Here is a 17278-nt window from a genome sequence, read left to right as displayed (position 1 = left end):
AAAGACTGAACTTTTCATAAGAAATCTCAGATTGAACTTTTAAAAGATTCTCAAGGCTAGGAAGCCAAGCCAAGTCAAGGACTTATCATCAAACTTTGCTGGCGATACCAGTAGAGCTGGGTGAATTCCCCTTTTCTTGAGTTCCCCCAAATATCCTGAGGTTCCTGCACATGCCAGGAAGTCATCTTCCTTACTCACCTGATTAGGCTGTGTGGGGTATCAGAATTTGCCACTCCAAAATGTGTCTCTTTGGCTTATTTTTAAGAACAGAAGACTCAGAAAGAAACTTTGACCTTCCCCCTAATTGGCTAAAAGAATTTAAGATAGAAGCCCTGTTCCAGGAAGGAGCTAATACTATAAGATAACTATAGTATAATATAAACTAGGTGTGATAGACAGGGAGGAACCTAACAAGGCCCATTTGATCAAAGTCATCTCCATGTCACACTGTTTTTGCAAGGAATGGCAAACATTTGTTTATAAATATTTGCTTTTCCATCTCCATGTGAATTGCCTTCCTCCCCTTTGAACTCCCAAAACACTAATCCCAACATCCTCCTTTCTTTAGCTAAAGACAGTATTTAAGGTGGTGGCTTTGCTATTTTGGCAAGTTAGTTTCTTGGGTTTCTCCCATGTATGCATGTTATTAAGCTTTGTTTGATTTTCTCCTTTATCCTGTCTCATGGTGGTTTAATCCTGAGAGCAGCCAGAAGACCCTAGAGGGTAAAGGAATACATCTTCCTCCCCTACACCTGGTTAGGCTGTCAGGAACCCTATAAGTAAGGTACCAAGCCACTTTTCCAAGGGGCTTTATTGGCTCCATAAAGTCAACCTTAGTTACTTAAAGCTGTTTGGCATTCTATGCACATTCTTGAATCTGACCTTCCAGTCAAAGCCTTGATGATATAACCAGTTTCCAACTGTGTACTGTTACAAGAAGAATAGGTTCTTATTAAACTTGTGTAAATAATTATATTGTCATGAAAATAGGAATACTCATTCACTAAGAGTTTTCCAAATTCCAGAGGGATCAGGTAGGGAGAAAAATTGCTTCATCCTTGTTCAAAAACATATGCTTTATAAAATTGCTGTATGTCATAGTTACCTTAAGAGAAAAAGTTTCCTTAAATCTGGAAAAACAAAACATTAAAGAAGCAGTAATGTTTCAAATAAAAAGTCATAAAAATTATAATCATCCTCCTCAGTTCATTGAGTCCCATATTATTAATTCTTGTCCTGCTTCATTCATGTTTTTCCCTTAGTTCTGGACATTCTTACCAAGTTCAGTTTTATGATCTTAAAGTTAGAAAAAACGTGTGCTTGCATGAGTCTTTTCCATGAATCTCCTTGAAGATGAAGCACTTTTTCGGGAACACTTTCGCAAAATCATCTGAGTATAAACAATAACTGTAAATGACAAAAGAATTAAAAATGGCCATGGCTAAACATCTGATGAGAGTTCGTTATAATGCAAGTAACAAGAAAACCTGGTTATTCCTGTAACACACAACACTTCACGATAATATCTAGAATTATAAGTGATAACATACCTGGACACAACAGATTTCTAAGAGTTTCATACAACTTCTGGAACCCCTTATAATAACGTATATCCATACAAACATAGTCTCAAAAGATTAGCATCACTTATTTGACAATGCTTTCCACATAATTTGACATGTCAAATAAGGTTAATTAGTTTAAGAGCTCCTTTTTTTTTAATAAGGAGAGAGAACCAATCTTTTGAGAAGTTCCAGGGGCCCACTAGAAAATTCCATAGTTATATTGAGGTCAAAAAGACAAGATTTATAATTTGATTTGGGGAAGTTTGTCAAAAATATCAAGAGGTTTGGACACTTGACTAAATAGGATCACAGATTATTATGAAAAAATATTTAATTACCTATTTGACTAAAGTGACAATAAAAGATTTCAAAGACAAATACAGAAGGTTACATAGTTAGCAAAACCAATCAAAGACTTGATAAAATTATTGTGATAAAACACAAAATCTTTGCTTTCAAGGCAAATTACTTAAAAGGTAAAGAAAGCCTTTTCACAATCTCTCAAGGGCAGACCAATAGTCCAAGAAAACTGTCTTTTTAGTAAAGAAAGAAAATTAAGTTTTAGTTTTACACTACTGATTTTAAAGCTTAATTTTACAACCATCATAATAAATGCATTCAATTTTAACCAACTGGATTATACAAGATAAAATTCTCTCTCTCTTTCCTTTTTCCCAATTTTCTATTTAATTTGTCCTTTACTCTCCTCTTTCTTATTCTGAAATAACCAGCTTTATTTTGGGGCAAATTCATTTTCTTTTCCCTTAACAAAATGCATCTTCACACCTCATGTCTTTTCTAACCAAAAAAAAAAAAAAAATCCTGCTTTCCTTGTATACAGAGTTGTTTTATTATTTCTAGTAATTTTAATCACATATATGAATTAGAATTTTAACCCTTAGAAATTTTAATTTCTAGTGAAAACTAAGAAGTAAGCAATTGTGAACTTTCCATTACACCTGCATTCAGCAGATAGGAAGATTTATGAATACATTTCATAATTTCCAGAAGCAAACACCTTTTTTACAGTCCACTCCTTTAAGGGGGCACAAGATACATTTACAAACAGCCCCAAATATCTTTAGTTCCTCTGTAATAGGAAGACAAAAGCCAGTAAACCAATGTTCAGTAATTAATATTTCATTGTTTTATCTTATTTAGAAATGATCTATATATTCAACAAATTTACATTATTTAACTTAACTTAGCAAAACTCTAAATTTTTAAGTTACCAAAAAGATTTTTGAAGCTATTTTTCAGTACATGAAGGGGTTCAGAACAGACCTTCCCAAGATGTGCTGCTTTGACATGTGAAATATTTTGAGCTAAAGGCAATGAAGACCCTGAGCGCTCAAGAGAAACTTTTATCTCTTCCTTAAAGAATTAAATTGAGGGCCTTGCCCATAATAAGAGTTATTATCATAAATAATTTTTTAAAACCTATCTGTATGGCAGGACAAAACTTCAAGTGTGAACATCTGCTCTTCTTATCATCCCATGAATTACGCTCCTCCTCTCTGACACCTCAGGACCCTACCCCATTCCTTAGCTCAAGATGGCATTTATACCTCATTTTACCTTTTTGTCTCTGAACTTCTCATGTATGTCAGCTCTCTGACTGTCTCATATATGTGGGGTTCCCATACATATGCAATTAAATTTGATTTTCTCCTATTAATCTGTCTCAACTTGATTCCTAGGTCAGAGAGAAGAATCTATAAGGGTAGAGGAAAATTTCTTCTTCCCAAACACACATGTACCTTAACACATAATTATTGCACAGTAAAGAAGGGCAAGGTTGTTATGCAGATATAAGTCCTCGCCTTCTCTGTTGATAATAGTTTCTAGAGATTTAGAGTCATCCTTCTCCTTCAAGTACAGAGAGCGAGACACTCTACAAATGGAAATTTCCCTTATAAATGTAAATGTCCCCTACAAAAGGCTGAATTTTAGTTTTCAGAGCTGCTCCTGTGTCTGCAGTTTCTTAAAAATAACCAGTTTAAAATAATCCTATGCCAAAGAGGAATATTTTGGGGTGATAAATTCTGCTCCTTTTTAGTATATTTATCTGTTAAAAGAGTCACAATAAGTAATTACTTGATGAAGCAACCAAGTTTTAAGGAAGTAGCTAAGAACTTTTGTCATCACCAGTAAAATTTCAATGGTCAAGATACTTTTTCACAACTTTGCTAGTGGTATATTTGTGATGCTCTATTTTTTAGTTCCTCCTTAAGTCATAGTTTCTTATTTTATTGACCTCACCTATCTTCACCAAGGTTAGTAAAATAATACATAAAATCCTGAAATGGGAAGAAATGTAAATAAATATGATGGCATATAGATAAGTTGATAGATATGCACAAATTATACATATATTTACTTTTATATTGATATGTTAAAAGTGTTCTCAAACGTTGATGTGTTTATGAGTCCCCTGAGGACCTTTTTAAAAAAATATTTTGATTTAGTTGGTTTGTGTTTGGTCCCAAGACTCTGCACTTCTAAAAAGTTTCTGGGTGATGCTGATGCTGATGGTCCAGAGTCCACATTTCAGGTAGCAAGATATTAGAAGCCAGGTATATTATGACCTAAGACTTTAGATTCCATAAAAAAAAAATTTCTATGCTTTTCTAAAACAGTACACTGGAAAAAATTGAATTTAATCAACAAAGCAATTAAGACGTTATACTTGTAACATTTTGTAAAATTAAGACAGACAACACTCCCAGCAAGCCAAAATTCCCTTCTTCTTAAGTCAACTATATTATTATGGCAACTCATTTAACACTCATCTTAATTTGGTATCACAAATTTTTTATGTCAATTAAAATATTCCATTTTCTTTCTCTCTCTCTGGCTCTCCATTTCCTTGTTAAATATTTCCATAAATATAAGAACTCGCTTTTATAGCACGTCTCAAAAATGAGAAGATCCTTTACCTCTTACACCTAGATATCCTGTACTTACAAGGTACTTCAATTATATCAAATACTGTTTCATTAACTATCAGTATTCTCCTCAAAAACTGCCTTATAAACAATTTTAAATAATATAATATAAATAAAGAGTAAATTAAAGAATTAGAACAGAAACTATCAGTTTTCTGATAGGCTCATGGTAGCTTAATACGAAGTCGTCAGTCTGATGAAGTATGGAATAGTCAACCAGCAAATTACAGTGAGAGGAAATTAAATTAAAAAATAATAGAATACAAGTAATCCTGTTCTTTCAAAAAATATTAACATTTTTCATCATGTTCCTAGTCTTTAGCCCCCAAATTAATTACCATTGTAGGCGTGTCCTTGGTAATCTCATTTCCCCATTTCCCACGATCTTATCCTATAGAAAAAAAACCCTCAGGCTTATACAGTGGCAGGCCTGAGGACAGGAACTACAACCCCTTTGCTTTCCTATTATATGCAGCACAGAGAAAAAAACCTAGAGGACAGAAATACTGTTTCCTAGAGTGTTGGTGCGTCTGCTTGCCTTCCAGAGAGTTGTATCTTCACCTAGACTTGTAACCATCTCATAGGCGCTTCTTTCTTCATAAATATATTTGTAATATGTGAAGTATAATGCTACTTCATAATTTTATCCCTTATTATTAGCTCAACATTTACTATGAGTGCAGGTTTTCCTGTTTCTTACTCCTAACCTACATGATTTAAGAAGTAATGTCTTGTCTCAAAAATCTTGCTATAAGTCTTGCTTTCTAATTCAACTTAAAAACCATTTTTCTTATCAGCTGCTGTGTGAAACAATAATATTTACTGCACTTAAAAGCTTTTGCTGAATAAATCATGACTCTATTGTCAGTAGTAAACCACAAGTGCCACATAAGGAGAAACTGAATAATCTTTCCTGAATATTCTGCTTGGTCTATTGCTTACGGTTATGGCAGATTTTACATCCTTGATTTAAACAAAACAAAATTTTCCTTTATTATTAAGTTGGCTTTTGTCAAGGAATGCTAGAACCCAGAGTGTTACAAAAAAAAAGATGTAAAAAAAAAAAAAGAAAACCTACATCAATTAAAAATCTTACTTTGAAATTGTCATATATATTCTTAAATTTAAATTGAGAAGGCAGTACCTACCTCTTTATTCACCACAAGCATTGATTAGTGTGATGTGACTATCTACTTGGGAGTCCCTTTCCTCTCTCCTGATCTCTCCTAATAGAGAAAATGTTGACTATCTTTGACTAGAATGAGAACGTCCTCTTCAAAAATTAAATCCAATTAGAACTTTAAAATAATCTTTTAAGAAAAACTTCTACTATTCAAAAAAAAAGTTTTAGCTAATCTTATGACAATTTGTGTTAATTTATTCTTTAAACATGTGATTATACATTAGAATTGCCTTTTATTCACAGTAAAAATCAGGCTATTAATTACCATTAAGAAAAAAGGTAGGTTTTATTATATAAAGTTTAAGATAATAGATTATACTCGTTAGCAGTAAAAACTGGGTTGTATACATTCCTGGGGAAAAAAATGAGTCTTTTTCTTCCCAATGAAATTAAAGATTTCGTTCAGCAAACTTGAACAAATTGATTATTCTCAGCACATTCAGAAGAGCCTAAGCATTCCAGTATTATAATCTACTCTGTTGTAACTTTTTAGACTTACTTTGAACAAAGAAACAGATTAAAGTGTGTTTCTCTTTTAAATAAATTTGCTCTTCCATTTATAAAATCACAGAGGCATGATGGAGCATTGGAAACAACATGACAATTTTGAGAACTCTCACACACAATAATAAAAATGTGTTCTGCTAATAAATCATTCATTAAGGGTATCTTGAGTTACCTCAATTTAGTGTTTAGATCTTCTTCAAAGTACTTTTCCTAACATTTTAAAATTAGCTTTGGTTTATATCTTTAATAAATAGTTAACTAAAATAATAATAATAACAATAATAATATACTACATAAACTTTCATTTGGTTCTAACCAACAACTACTCACTACAGGAATTGTCCTAATATGCGAATACCCTGCATACACCTTCATTTGAAAGCAATTCCCCAAAGAAAGAGCTTGCATTAAATAAAGGTTGTTTATCGTTGAAAGCTACATGTAAGAATTACGGCATATTTCAACCCCAAGTTTTCTAAAGAGCTTTGTGATCGTGCAAGCATCATTAACAAACAGACTTGATAAAAAGAATCACAAGGCTGTTGCATGATTTTTCCAAGAAGACAAGGCAAACCAGAGCTAAATGCTGACACATAATTTAATTTCACTATACCTAAAAGTATAATAGTCAATATGAAGCCATCAAGTTATTTTTGTTACTCAAAAGTGCTGTTTACTGCTAAAATTAAGAATTATTAAATCGTCCCCCTGCCAGCAATTTTGAATTAATTGAGGTTTATATAAGCTAGTGCTCTGTTTTTCTTAAGTAAAGGAATTAGCTAGAGAATATTTGAATTACATAGTATTTCAAATTAGCCAATATTGCTTTAGTAAGGCTTAAATGTGCTATTTTAATCTTAGTTCTTGAATGTTTTGTATTAGTAAAGTCTACAGAATGTTTTTCCTTGGCGGTTTGTGGGAGAAATAATGAAACTTTGAAATGGAATAAAATCTGTAATTTTGCTCTCCTGGGTTGGTGACTATATTACAAATTTTACATATCATACCCTAAAAAGAACTCCTTGGAGCTTAGTATATATTTTCGTAAAGGATACAAAGTTCTGGCTTCATTGCTATGTTTCTTTCTTATTGACTCTCTTAGTTAACTTTGTTTATATAGACTGTTGTGCAATTACTTAATTGTCTTTTGCAAATGCATAGCTTAATAGAGAGGACATTGTAAACTTGGAAATTGTTATAAAACATTTCTTCTAGGTTAAAAAGAAAAACTCCCTTGCCGTGTATTCAATTTCATTTTGTTTTCGAATTTAAAAAAGTACGTGTACTATATGTGTAAAGGAACACAACCATATTCAAGTGAAGAGGCATTAGAGATAGTTGCCTTTTTACAGGGTAGAGGGACTACTTCAGAAAAATTGGGCATTTGAATGAAAAAGTTTAAATGTCTTAGGTCCAGATTCCTCTTGAGTAGTAGTTGTTTGTATCAATTTATGACCCATGGAGATCTCTGTTCAAAACCATGACCATCCCCTACTAACTACCCCATGGCTGTAAGTCCTAGTTTTAGAATCTAACCTGTGCTTGTCTCTCCAAGCCATGAAGTTTTGATTTCTTTCTTTCTTTTTTTTTTTTTGAGGAAGATTAGCCCTGAGCTAACATCTGCTGCCAATCCTCCTCTTTTGGCTGAGGAAGACCGGCCCTGAGCTAACATCCGTGCCCATCTTCCTCTGCTTTAGATGTGGGATGCCTGGCACAGCATGGCTTGCCAAGCAGTGCCATGTCCACACCCGGGATCTGAACCATCGAACTCGGGCTGCCGAAGCAGAACGTGAGAACTTAACCATTGCGCCATCGGGCCGGCCCCCAAGCCATGAAGTTTAACTTTTCCTATTCATAATTCCCCTGAAAGCAAAATAACAATAAACTTGAGGAGCAATGCTTGAGGAAAACAGCATATCACTGATCTTCATGTATGCTGAATCAGCAAGAAACACCACTTTGAGCATAAAAGCCAGAGCATTTCTCTTAGTTACAAAGCTTACTAGAACTAAAAATATGGTAGATGAAACATCATAGAAATTTTTAACTGGCAAATAGCAAAGGAATGTGTTGTGCATGTGTGCGCTCATGCACACACACATAAGTATTTGAATAACACTCTATGAAGTACTATAGTATTATAAATATTTCAGTATTTTGTTATATTCACCTTACACTTCTCAGTCAACCTACGTGTTAAAAAGCAGCTTAATTACTGAGTTTTCTTAAAGAAATATCTTTAATAGCCATCAGCAGTCTTGGCTCTCAATATTTATTAAATCAAATTGAAACAATTTTTCCTATATATGACTATATTATTTCACAATATATCTTTGTGACTACTTCCTACACATAAGCATGGAGAACTTTTAAACCTAATTATCCTATAAGATAAGGATATGTATTTTTCCCAATGAAAAAGTACTGTTCATAAATGTGCATTTAGGAGAAATGGGAATCAATATTCATAGACTGGACATGATTTAGGATGTCTTTTTTCACCCATAGGAAAAATCTGAAGTAATTGCATATCACTTTTTGGTCTTTATGTCATTAATCTCTCTTTATGTAAACATACTGCCATAGAAATACTTTAAAATAACATGAGCTACTTATGAATAGGAAATAGGAGTAATTATGTGCAAGGAGTCAGCCTTTTGGTGTTCATCTTAAATGACAGGTATACTCATAACAGTTCCTAAGATAGTAACGAGCACATAGCTGTAATCAAATACACATTGAGAGAATAAATAAATGGATGCACAGAATTTTGACTTACTAGCATATATGAAGAAAAAACCTAAACTTCTGATTATATCATAGAGATTCACTTCATTTAACAGTGGAAAGTTTTTACATGATTATTAAGTAAAACTACCTGTATTTAAAATGTTACCAGATTGAGAAAAACACCTGGTGTGTATAATCTGAAATAAGCAGTTCTGAGGTTCACATTACAAGCATAATCGTATCAATTGTGTGGTCTGCTCTCTTAGTGTTCACATCCCGCTCTCTACATTCCCCATCTCACCTGCGATGTTTTTCATTTCTTCTTCTCTGGGTGTGGTAGCCTTTCTTCCTATCTTTTCTGATACCTAGAGTCCTCAAACACAAATTTATTTTTCCTTATTCTCTTTACTCATTACATTTTGCAAACTACCTTTCTTCCTATTCTTTATTTTCTTTTTGTCTCTTCTCTTTCATTTTCTCTAGACCAGCACTGTCCAATAGAAATATAACATGGACCACATAATTATTTGACATTTTCTACTAGCCACATTACATAAAAAGAAACAGGTGGAAATAGATTTTAATACAGTATTTTATTTAACTGAATATACAGAAAATATTATCATTTCAGCAGGTAATCAAAATAAAAAACATGGAGATGTTTTACCTCTCTTTATTTTGTGCTATGTCTTCAAAATTCAGTGTGTATTTTACGCTTAAAGCATATCTTAATTCAGACTAGTTGCATTTTAAGTGCTCAGGAGCCAGATGTGTCAGCGGTTACTATATTGGATAGTGCAGCTCTAGATCATCAAAAACAAATTGATCAAAATGGTGGTTTTGCCAAATAGAGCAACGGTAAAGTGGTGAATACTACTCTACAGTTCTTAGAAAGTATGATGGTTATTGGAAGTTCTGTAGCCCTTTAAATAACACTGGAGACTTAATATTTTAAGTGAGAATTCTAGCACAGTAATAGTTTTTATTGTTGCTCACACATAGAAAAAGGACTATTTCATATTTTAAACATGATATCTGGAAAAATGATTTACCTAATACAGTCTCTTCTGTAATATAATACGTTTCTGTAACATGAATTAGCTTATTCATAGAAGTTACCTTAATACATGTAAATTTTTCTGGCATACACCATTTTGCTCCACTACATAAAAGTGGCTGAATGCAAAGTACACAGGAAGCTGCTGAGGGTGAAAGTATTGTACACAATGACCGGTGACCACTCAACATGCATTTTTTCCTCAACTTGGTTTCAGGCTCTATATTGAAAATGCTTATTGCAGAATTCTCCACAATTATTGTGCATTGCCCTTGTCTCGTTATTCAGCAGCATCAAAACCTTCTCATATTCTCTTCCACCAAGCTAAAGACATTTTTTTTAAAAAGCCAAATCTTTTTATTTATTATAATATTTCTTTAATTTTTCGAAATTAGATGTGTCTTTTTAAAATTCTGCTAGTGTTTTTATCAAGATTTGTATATGTCTGGGTTAGAGATCTGTATTGATTTGAGTAGTCTCTCCCAACTCTAATTTCCCATGAGACCTGTTATTTTTAGCCCACAATTTGAAGAACATCTCAGTCTCTTCTTTTATAAAAAGAAACACATGCATTACATTACAGCAGGAATGCATGAATCCATAAATAGATTTCAAGTGTGCTGTATTGACTCCAAATATTTATGTTCTAACCACTGGTCTTATTTTGTTGAATCCAGTGTTCTATGTGCTAAATGAGAGTTGGACAAGAACAGTACTTCCTTTCCAGCTTTTGTGATCTCTCTTCATGCTAAATTATACATGGTATTCCCATAATTAAAATGACAATTATATATACACATATTCTGAACTGGATTAATATCTTAGATTGAAAATGCAAATCTACCCACAAGCCCACCAAAATTTCCATGAAACTACAGGAAAAATATTAATAAAAAACATGGAAAAACAAGAAAGAGTGATAGCATTGGAAAGACAAAATGATTGCAAGGGGATTATAGAGCTCTCAGGCAAATGTCAAAAGATATTTAAAATAGGAGGGGCTTGGGACGTTCATTTGACAGCTTTATAAAAGTAGACAATTTGCTAAGGAATGATGAGTTTTCAAAATTAGCTCAAGGAGAATTATAAAAGTGAAATAGAGCAATGAGCAGTGGGGAGTGGAAAAAGTAGTTTTAGGCAAATTGCACCAAACCTTCAGGGAATAGATAATTCTCAATTATATAACTGTTCCAGGACAGAGAAAAAGGTGTACACAGTTTACAGGGCTTGCCTAATTGTGATGCCTAGAACGAATAAAGAAAACACAAAACCTTAAAATTACAGGCCTATCTAAATTTTGATATATACAAAAAATCCTTAAAAATTTACAAATCAAATCTACTAGTGGGATAAATCTACCCAAGAATGTAAAGATAATTATACATTAGAAAAATCTATGGATATAATTAACATATTGACACATTCAAGGAAAAAAAATGATCTTATAAATATGATGCAGCCAATGATGCAGAAAACCTATTTGATAAAATTTGAAACTTATTCATAATTTTTAAAAATCATTAACAAAATAGAACAACAAAGGTATATAAGAGGAGCATACAGCAAATATCATATTTAATTGTTAATCATTTGAAGCATTTTCTATAAAGTCAAGAAAAAGAGAAGAATGTCTACTACCATTGCTGCTATTCAACAGAGTGCCAGACATCCTAGACATCACAATAAGATAAGAAAATAAAAGGAAGCAAAAATGTTGGAAAGCAATAGATAAAACCATAAATATTTTAAAAGTATAATTTTCTATTTAGAAAATCCAAAATAATCAACTGAAAAACTCTTAGGTATTACAATAGGGTTCCACAAACAAAATTAACACATAAACCCAACTAACAAATATCACAGAAAAATCTCTGATTTATAACAGAACAGAATCTATAAAATGTCTTGCAAAAAGCATAATATGTATAAGACGTACCTGGAAAAAAACTAACTCTTTACTCAAGGGTATAAAAGAGAACCAGAATGCATGTATCAATATACTTTTCCTTGAAAAGAGGATTCAATACTATAAAAATACCAACTCTTCTTTTGTAATTCCATAAATAAAATATAAATCAACACTATATTAGCATTTTCTCCTGGACGTTGGCAACTAATTCAAAAACTGTTTTGTAAGAGAAATTGTGCAAAATAGATAATGTAATTTTTAAAAGTGGTGACTTTCACTCATTTCCACACTTCAAAATATGCTAGAAAATTAAATAATTGAAGCAATTTGGTATTGGTACAGGAATAGATGTATAGATTAATTGAATATTGAGAGTCTAGAAACAGATCAGATATTTATGAAAATTGGTCATGTGTTAAATATAATAGGTAAGAGATGAAAAGATGTCCTTAATAATCAGGGATGTTGCAGGAAACTGCTGTTATGTTGTAAAAATGTCTAAAACTGGAGCTGCATATCATTCTTTCCTCAACAAATGCATTCTAGATAGACAGAGGAAATAAGTATAAACAGCAAAAAAGAAGGTTAGTGTTGCTATGAAAAAAATTAAGTTGAATTCTTTAAAGATAATAGAGAGGAATAACTAAAAACTATTACTGCTGAATTAAATGTGGAAGAAACAACTTAAAAGATTAAGACAATAATTATAAAAATCTAAACCAGCTCTCCATTCAGGTTGTTCGTTGAGTCCAAGTATGCACTTTTTATTAAAGAAGCTGGAACTGGGAATTAGAGATAATTACTTATAAGTTTGGTTTATGCCAGAAAGAAGACACAAAACTGTAATCAACAAAAGCTTCATCCTCTATTAAAGGCTTTCTTTAGTCTAATATTAAAACTTTGGCTATTAAGAGGCTATTTAAACACAATTTAAAAATAAAGTGTTTTAAGATATTTGTCTTTTTTATAATTCGCATCTCTAACTTTTTGATCAACTGATCTACTACTTTTCTTGATTTCATCAGGTTAAGTGATGAAAGAATCTAGAACTAAAATTTGAAATGATCTCTACTTGGGCAACTGTAGAGCAATAGGAGAAAACTGAACTGAAGTCATATTAGACTCTAAGCTTTATTTGAGAGTGTGATATAAATAGTGATTAAATTGAGGTTACAATGGAAAAGATTTAAGATATGTTTTATTAATAAATTAGGTAACTGCTGGAAGATTAAAAATATATTTATGTCTCCCAACACTGTGAAGATAAATAGAGAAAGAAGAGACTCAAAGAAGACTCAAACAACCCTAATAAATAAAGTAAAAGAATTTTTTAAAAAGACAGGTATGGGGCTGGCCCAGTGGCAGAGTGGTTAAGTTCACATGCTCCACTTCAGCGGTCCGGGGTTCACAGGTTCAGATCCCAGGTGCAGACATAACACTTCTCATCAAGCCATGCTGTGACAGCGTCCCACATAAAATAGAGGATTGGCAATAGCTGTCAGCTCAGGGCTGATCTTCCTCACACACAAAGAACAGACAAGTATGGTTAATAAAAACCTACAATAGCATAGCAGAGGACATGGCTATGAAAGGAAGAGTTTAAATTTTCTGATTAAAAGGCGGAGTCTCAGGAAATAAGTTAAAAGAAATTTAGCTATAGGCTAGAGACATCACTAAACAAAATAATATCATTTTTAACAGACCTATCTCTGTGCTTGGCCACTTATTTCAGCCTACAAAAAAAGTGCAGTAAACTCTTGGTAATTGTCATTTTGGAAAAAGGGAAAGGAGAGAATTTTTATCTGTTTTGTTTTGAACAGTTTAGTACAATTCAAATGTTTTCCATGAGAATACATTCCTAAATTGTAACTTTTTTTAAAAAAGAGAAAAATTATAGAGGGAGAAAAATCCTTTCAAAATCTCATAATTACCCAAAATCTGATAATTACCCAGATCCCACGACACAGACACGCATGCACATGCACATGTACACACAGTGAGGCAAAGATAAAGAAAGAAACAAGACCTACTTTTAGAAAGGGGTGAAATTGGTAGATTTAGCCATAAAAATATAGGATGTTCAATTAAATTTGAGTTTCTAAAAACTCAATTTTTTAAGTATAAGTATGTATCAAACATGATGAGACACACCTATACAAAAAAAATTTATTAATTGCTATCTGAAATTTCATATACTGGACATCTTCTATTTTATCTGACAAGCCTAGTATGGAGTATACATAGAAGTGGGTCAAATAAAGTCAGTTCAAGAAAGCAGTAGCCATATCTGTGGCTGAATTTACTGGACTGGGTTCCAGGGTCCAGACTTCAACACACTGAGGAAATGAAGCTTTGAGAGGAAGGTGGGTCATGACTCTTAAAATGGTTCCCAGAACAGGAACAGGAAGACAGAACAGAAGTATGGAAAGAGGAGTTCGAGTTGGGGGAAAGTTCCTGAAAGGAGAGGAACTTGAGTATATGTAACAGAATATGACAATGGCCCTTGGAGGAAGGCAGGAATCTATGATCCCAAGAACTCAGGGAATACAATGGCCATGCCTTATGTCTAGACCAGCAGTAGAAATAACTCAAGGAACAATATAAGAGCCCTAAAAATAGCAACGTGGCAGAAACCTAGTTTGGACTAACAGGAGGAATGGGAATGGGGTATGGAACACATGTTGTGAATACTAATATTCACCATTTTGGTGAGTGGATAGGTGTTGGGTTTTCTTAAAAATAGCAATTGTCAAAATAAGAACATTTACAGAGAACTTAGTAGTTATCAATGGAGTAATGCTCTATTTGTCTGACATTGGTAAGAATAGGTGGTCCCAAATATTAAGAGAATTTTTCAGATAGGTGAATATATCACCTTAAGGGCCCCAAATTTTTAAAGTAAGGTTTTTTTTTTCTCCTGAAATCCTTAATTTAAAAGAGGTGTAATCAGATTGTATTTAGAAAAATGTTGTAAATCAGCAATTCACTGTGTTCATCATTTAACTTGTGATCAGCAAATATTTATAGAGGAGAGAGGAAGGAAAGGAAGGAAGGAAGGAAAGATAGATGGAAGAGAAAATATAATTATTCCTTAGAAATTTATGAACTACGTTTTTTCTGTTTAATCCACTTGTCAACTCTTTGAGGTAGACACTAATATCCCACCTCGAAAAAAGGAAAATATTGAGTTTCACACAGTTTAATTGGCCTGCCTAAGGTCCTGGAGCTAGTAAATCTGTCTCTAAAGCCTGTGACATTTCTACCACACTGCTCTGCTTCCTTGACACAGTGGCCCCCACATACACTTTGTGGCATCAATTAAACCTCCCAGAAGCGTGTTGTCCTCAGCTTTCAGATGGCTGGGTAAAATCAACTTTGAACATGTAAAGTATTCTTTATTATAATTTATTGTGTCCACTCTAAACATATCTAATCATTTTCTAATGTAATAGGTTTGAAAATAATTGCAATATCTCGTCACTTAACATTGAGTATAATGAGGAGATATATATATATATATATATGTAATGAGGGATATACATAAAACTCTTACCATACTAAGTTCCAAAAATAAAAGGAAACAAAATCAGGAAAATATACCCTTGGGGATACTATCAGAGGAAATAATTGTGTTCATTTTTTCCTCCTCCAGTAATTACTCTTTGGGGAGCCACAGAATATTTCAGAAAGATAAATCTGTAATTCAACTTAATCTGCAGAAAAACAGGGAAGCTCCAGGAAAGTTATCTCGAAAGGTAAGACTTTCTTAGCACTCGTTTCAATTAGCCAACTGACCATTTTAAGGACAATATTCCCATCTTCATAGATTGTTGCCAATTTGGAATTACATAGCTTAATGAATGCATGTTTATTTGAGTATATTTATTGAAACATTTATCCAAATGCCTGTTAACAATTTGGACTGAAGAAATTACATGAACACATTACTGCAACTTCAGTATAGTAACAAATCACTTGGCTCTTGGAAAAATCATTTATGAGAAACTTATTAAGGTTATCACATTCCTACTATCCATGAATCCACTAGGAAGTGAATGGAATAGAAAATGTGAAGGGGAAACCATTGAAGGAAGAAAAATAACACAACTCTTGTTCTAGTTGAAGATGGTTTATGTTGGTATCAACACGGTCTAAGTCAGGACAGATTAATATTCATAATATATACACATAAAATAAAACTACCTAGAAAGAGATTACTATGCTTTAATGACACAATTTCATGCTGTTAGATATGAATTTTATTCCCCATGTGATGTCTTGAGTTACTTCAAACCCAAATTGCACAGTAGGCAGTGAACTTTGATATTTTGGCAGTTTTTATCTGTAGAATCTTCCAATTACCAGCTTTAAGCAAAAATCCCATCACCCTGTCATTTACATCAGATAGCAGATTTCCAGTGAGTGATTCCTTTTTTTCTAGTCTGAGGTGTTTCATCATAAAAAGTTGTCAGGTGGTGCATTATGTTGCAATATATTTATGTGGAATATAACATAATGAGGCCAAGAGAGAGTTGTTTAGAAATGTCTTTTGGAACTCGTACCCAGCTCAGCTAGTATTGACAGCTCCAGGCTATGCATCTGAAATCTGCACAAAGAAACATTATAAAGCACAATTAATACTCTCAATATTAATAAACCTAAGAGTCTTCAAATTGTCCTCAATGTTGATGAAAAGCTGAAAACATCATGCTTCATTTCCACACAGGGGAAGAAGAGAAAATGTATGATTTTAATTTCTACTCTTGTTTAGAAGTAGCAGGTTCCTAAAAGAAATAACTTATCTCACTAGTAGTGAGATAATGACTAACATTTCAGTTTGGTGTAAACTAAGGTTTATTCTTAAATCCATATAACTCCACTACTCTGATGTAATATGTATCAAGCATAAATTTTATGTCTAGAGCTTTAACATTCCTATCACATTTAATCTTCACCACAATTTTATGTGGCAAATACTGTTAAAAATAAGGAAATTGAAGCACGGGGAGCTTCATGACTTTCCCCAGATCACATTCATAAAACTGGGAAGCAGAGGAGCTGGGATTTGAGTCCACTCAGTGAGTCTCCGCAGCCCATGCCTTATGCTACCAATTTATATCACAAATATGCTTAGAATTTATGGGCTACACACAAAACTTTCAGATGTGAGTTTCAGAGCAGTTGGCCAAAATTCTAGCTTTATATATTTTTCTCGTTATTTTGTTTTGTTTTCCACAGGTATATCCACATACCCCAAAGTCTGGGACATAATAGTATTCAATGATAATTAACCATATTAAGTATATATTAGGTACCAGGCACTGCTATTAGTGCTTTACATCTTATTAATTCACAATAGCCCAGGAGCAAAAAAAATTA

General features: G+C 32.9%; 1 protein-coding gene across 10 annotated transcripts in view; it reads left to right on the top strand.

The window, feature by feature from the left end:
• PIK3C2G (phosphatidylinositol-4-phosphate 3-kinase catalytic subunit type 2 gamma) overlaps positions 1–17278 on the top strand; it is a 363044-nt gene that overhangs the window by 64805 nt on the left and 280961 nt on the right. For all 10 annotated transcript variants that reach the window (XM_046638270.1, XM_046638261.1, XM_046638263.1 and 7 more), the window contains one exon: positions 15552–15654. In XM_046638270.1, the coding sequence (XP_046494226.1) occupies positions 15552–15654 (103 nt within the window). The remainder of the gene's footprint in view (positions 1–15551; positions 15655–17278) is intronic.

The sequence above is a fragment of the Equus quagga genome, chromosome 1, assembly GCF_021613505.1.
Source record: "Equus quagga isolate Etosha38 chromosome 1, UCLA_HA_Equagga_1.0, whole genome shotgun sequence".
Taxonomy (NCBI): Eukaryota; Metazoa; Chordata; class Mammalia; order Perissodactyla; family Equidae; genus Equus; species Equus quagga.
This window is presented reverse-complemented; position numbering and strand designations above follow the sequence as displayed.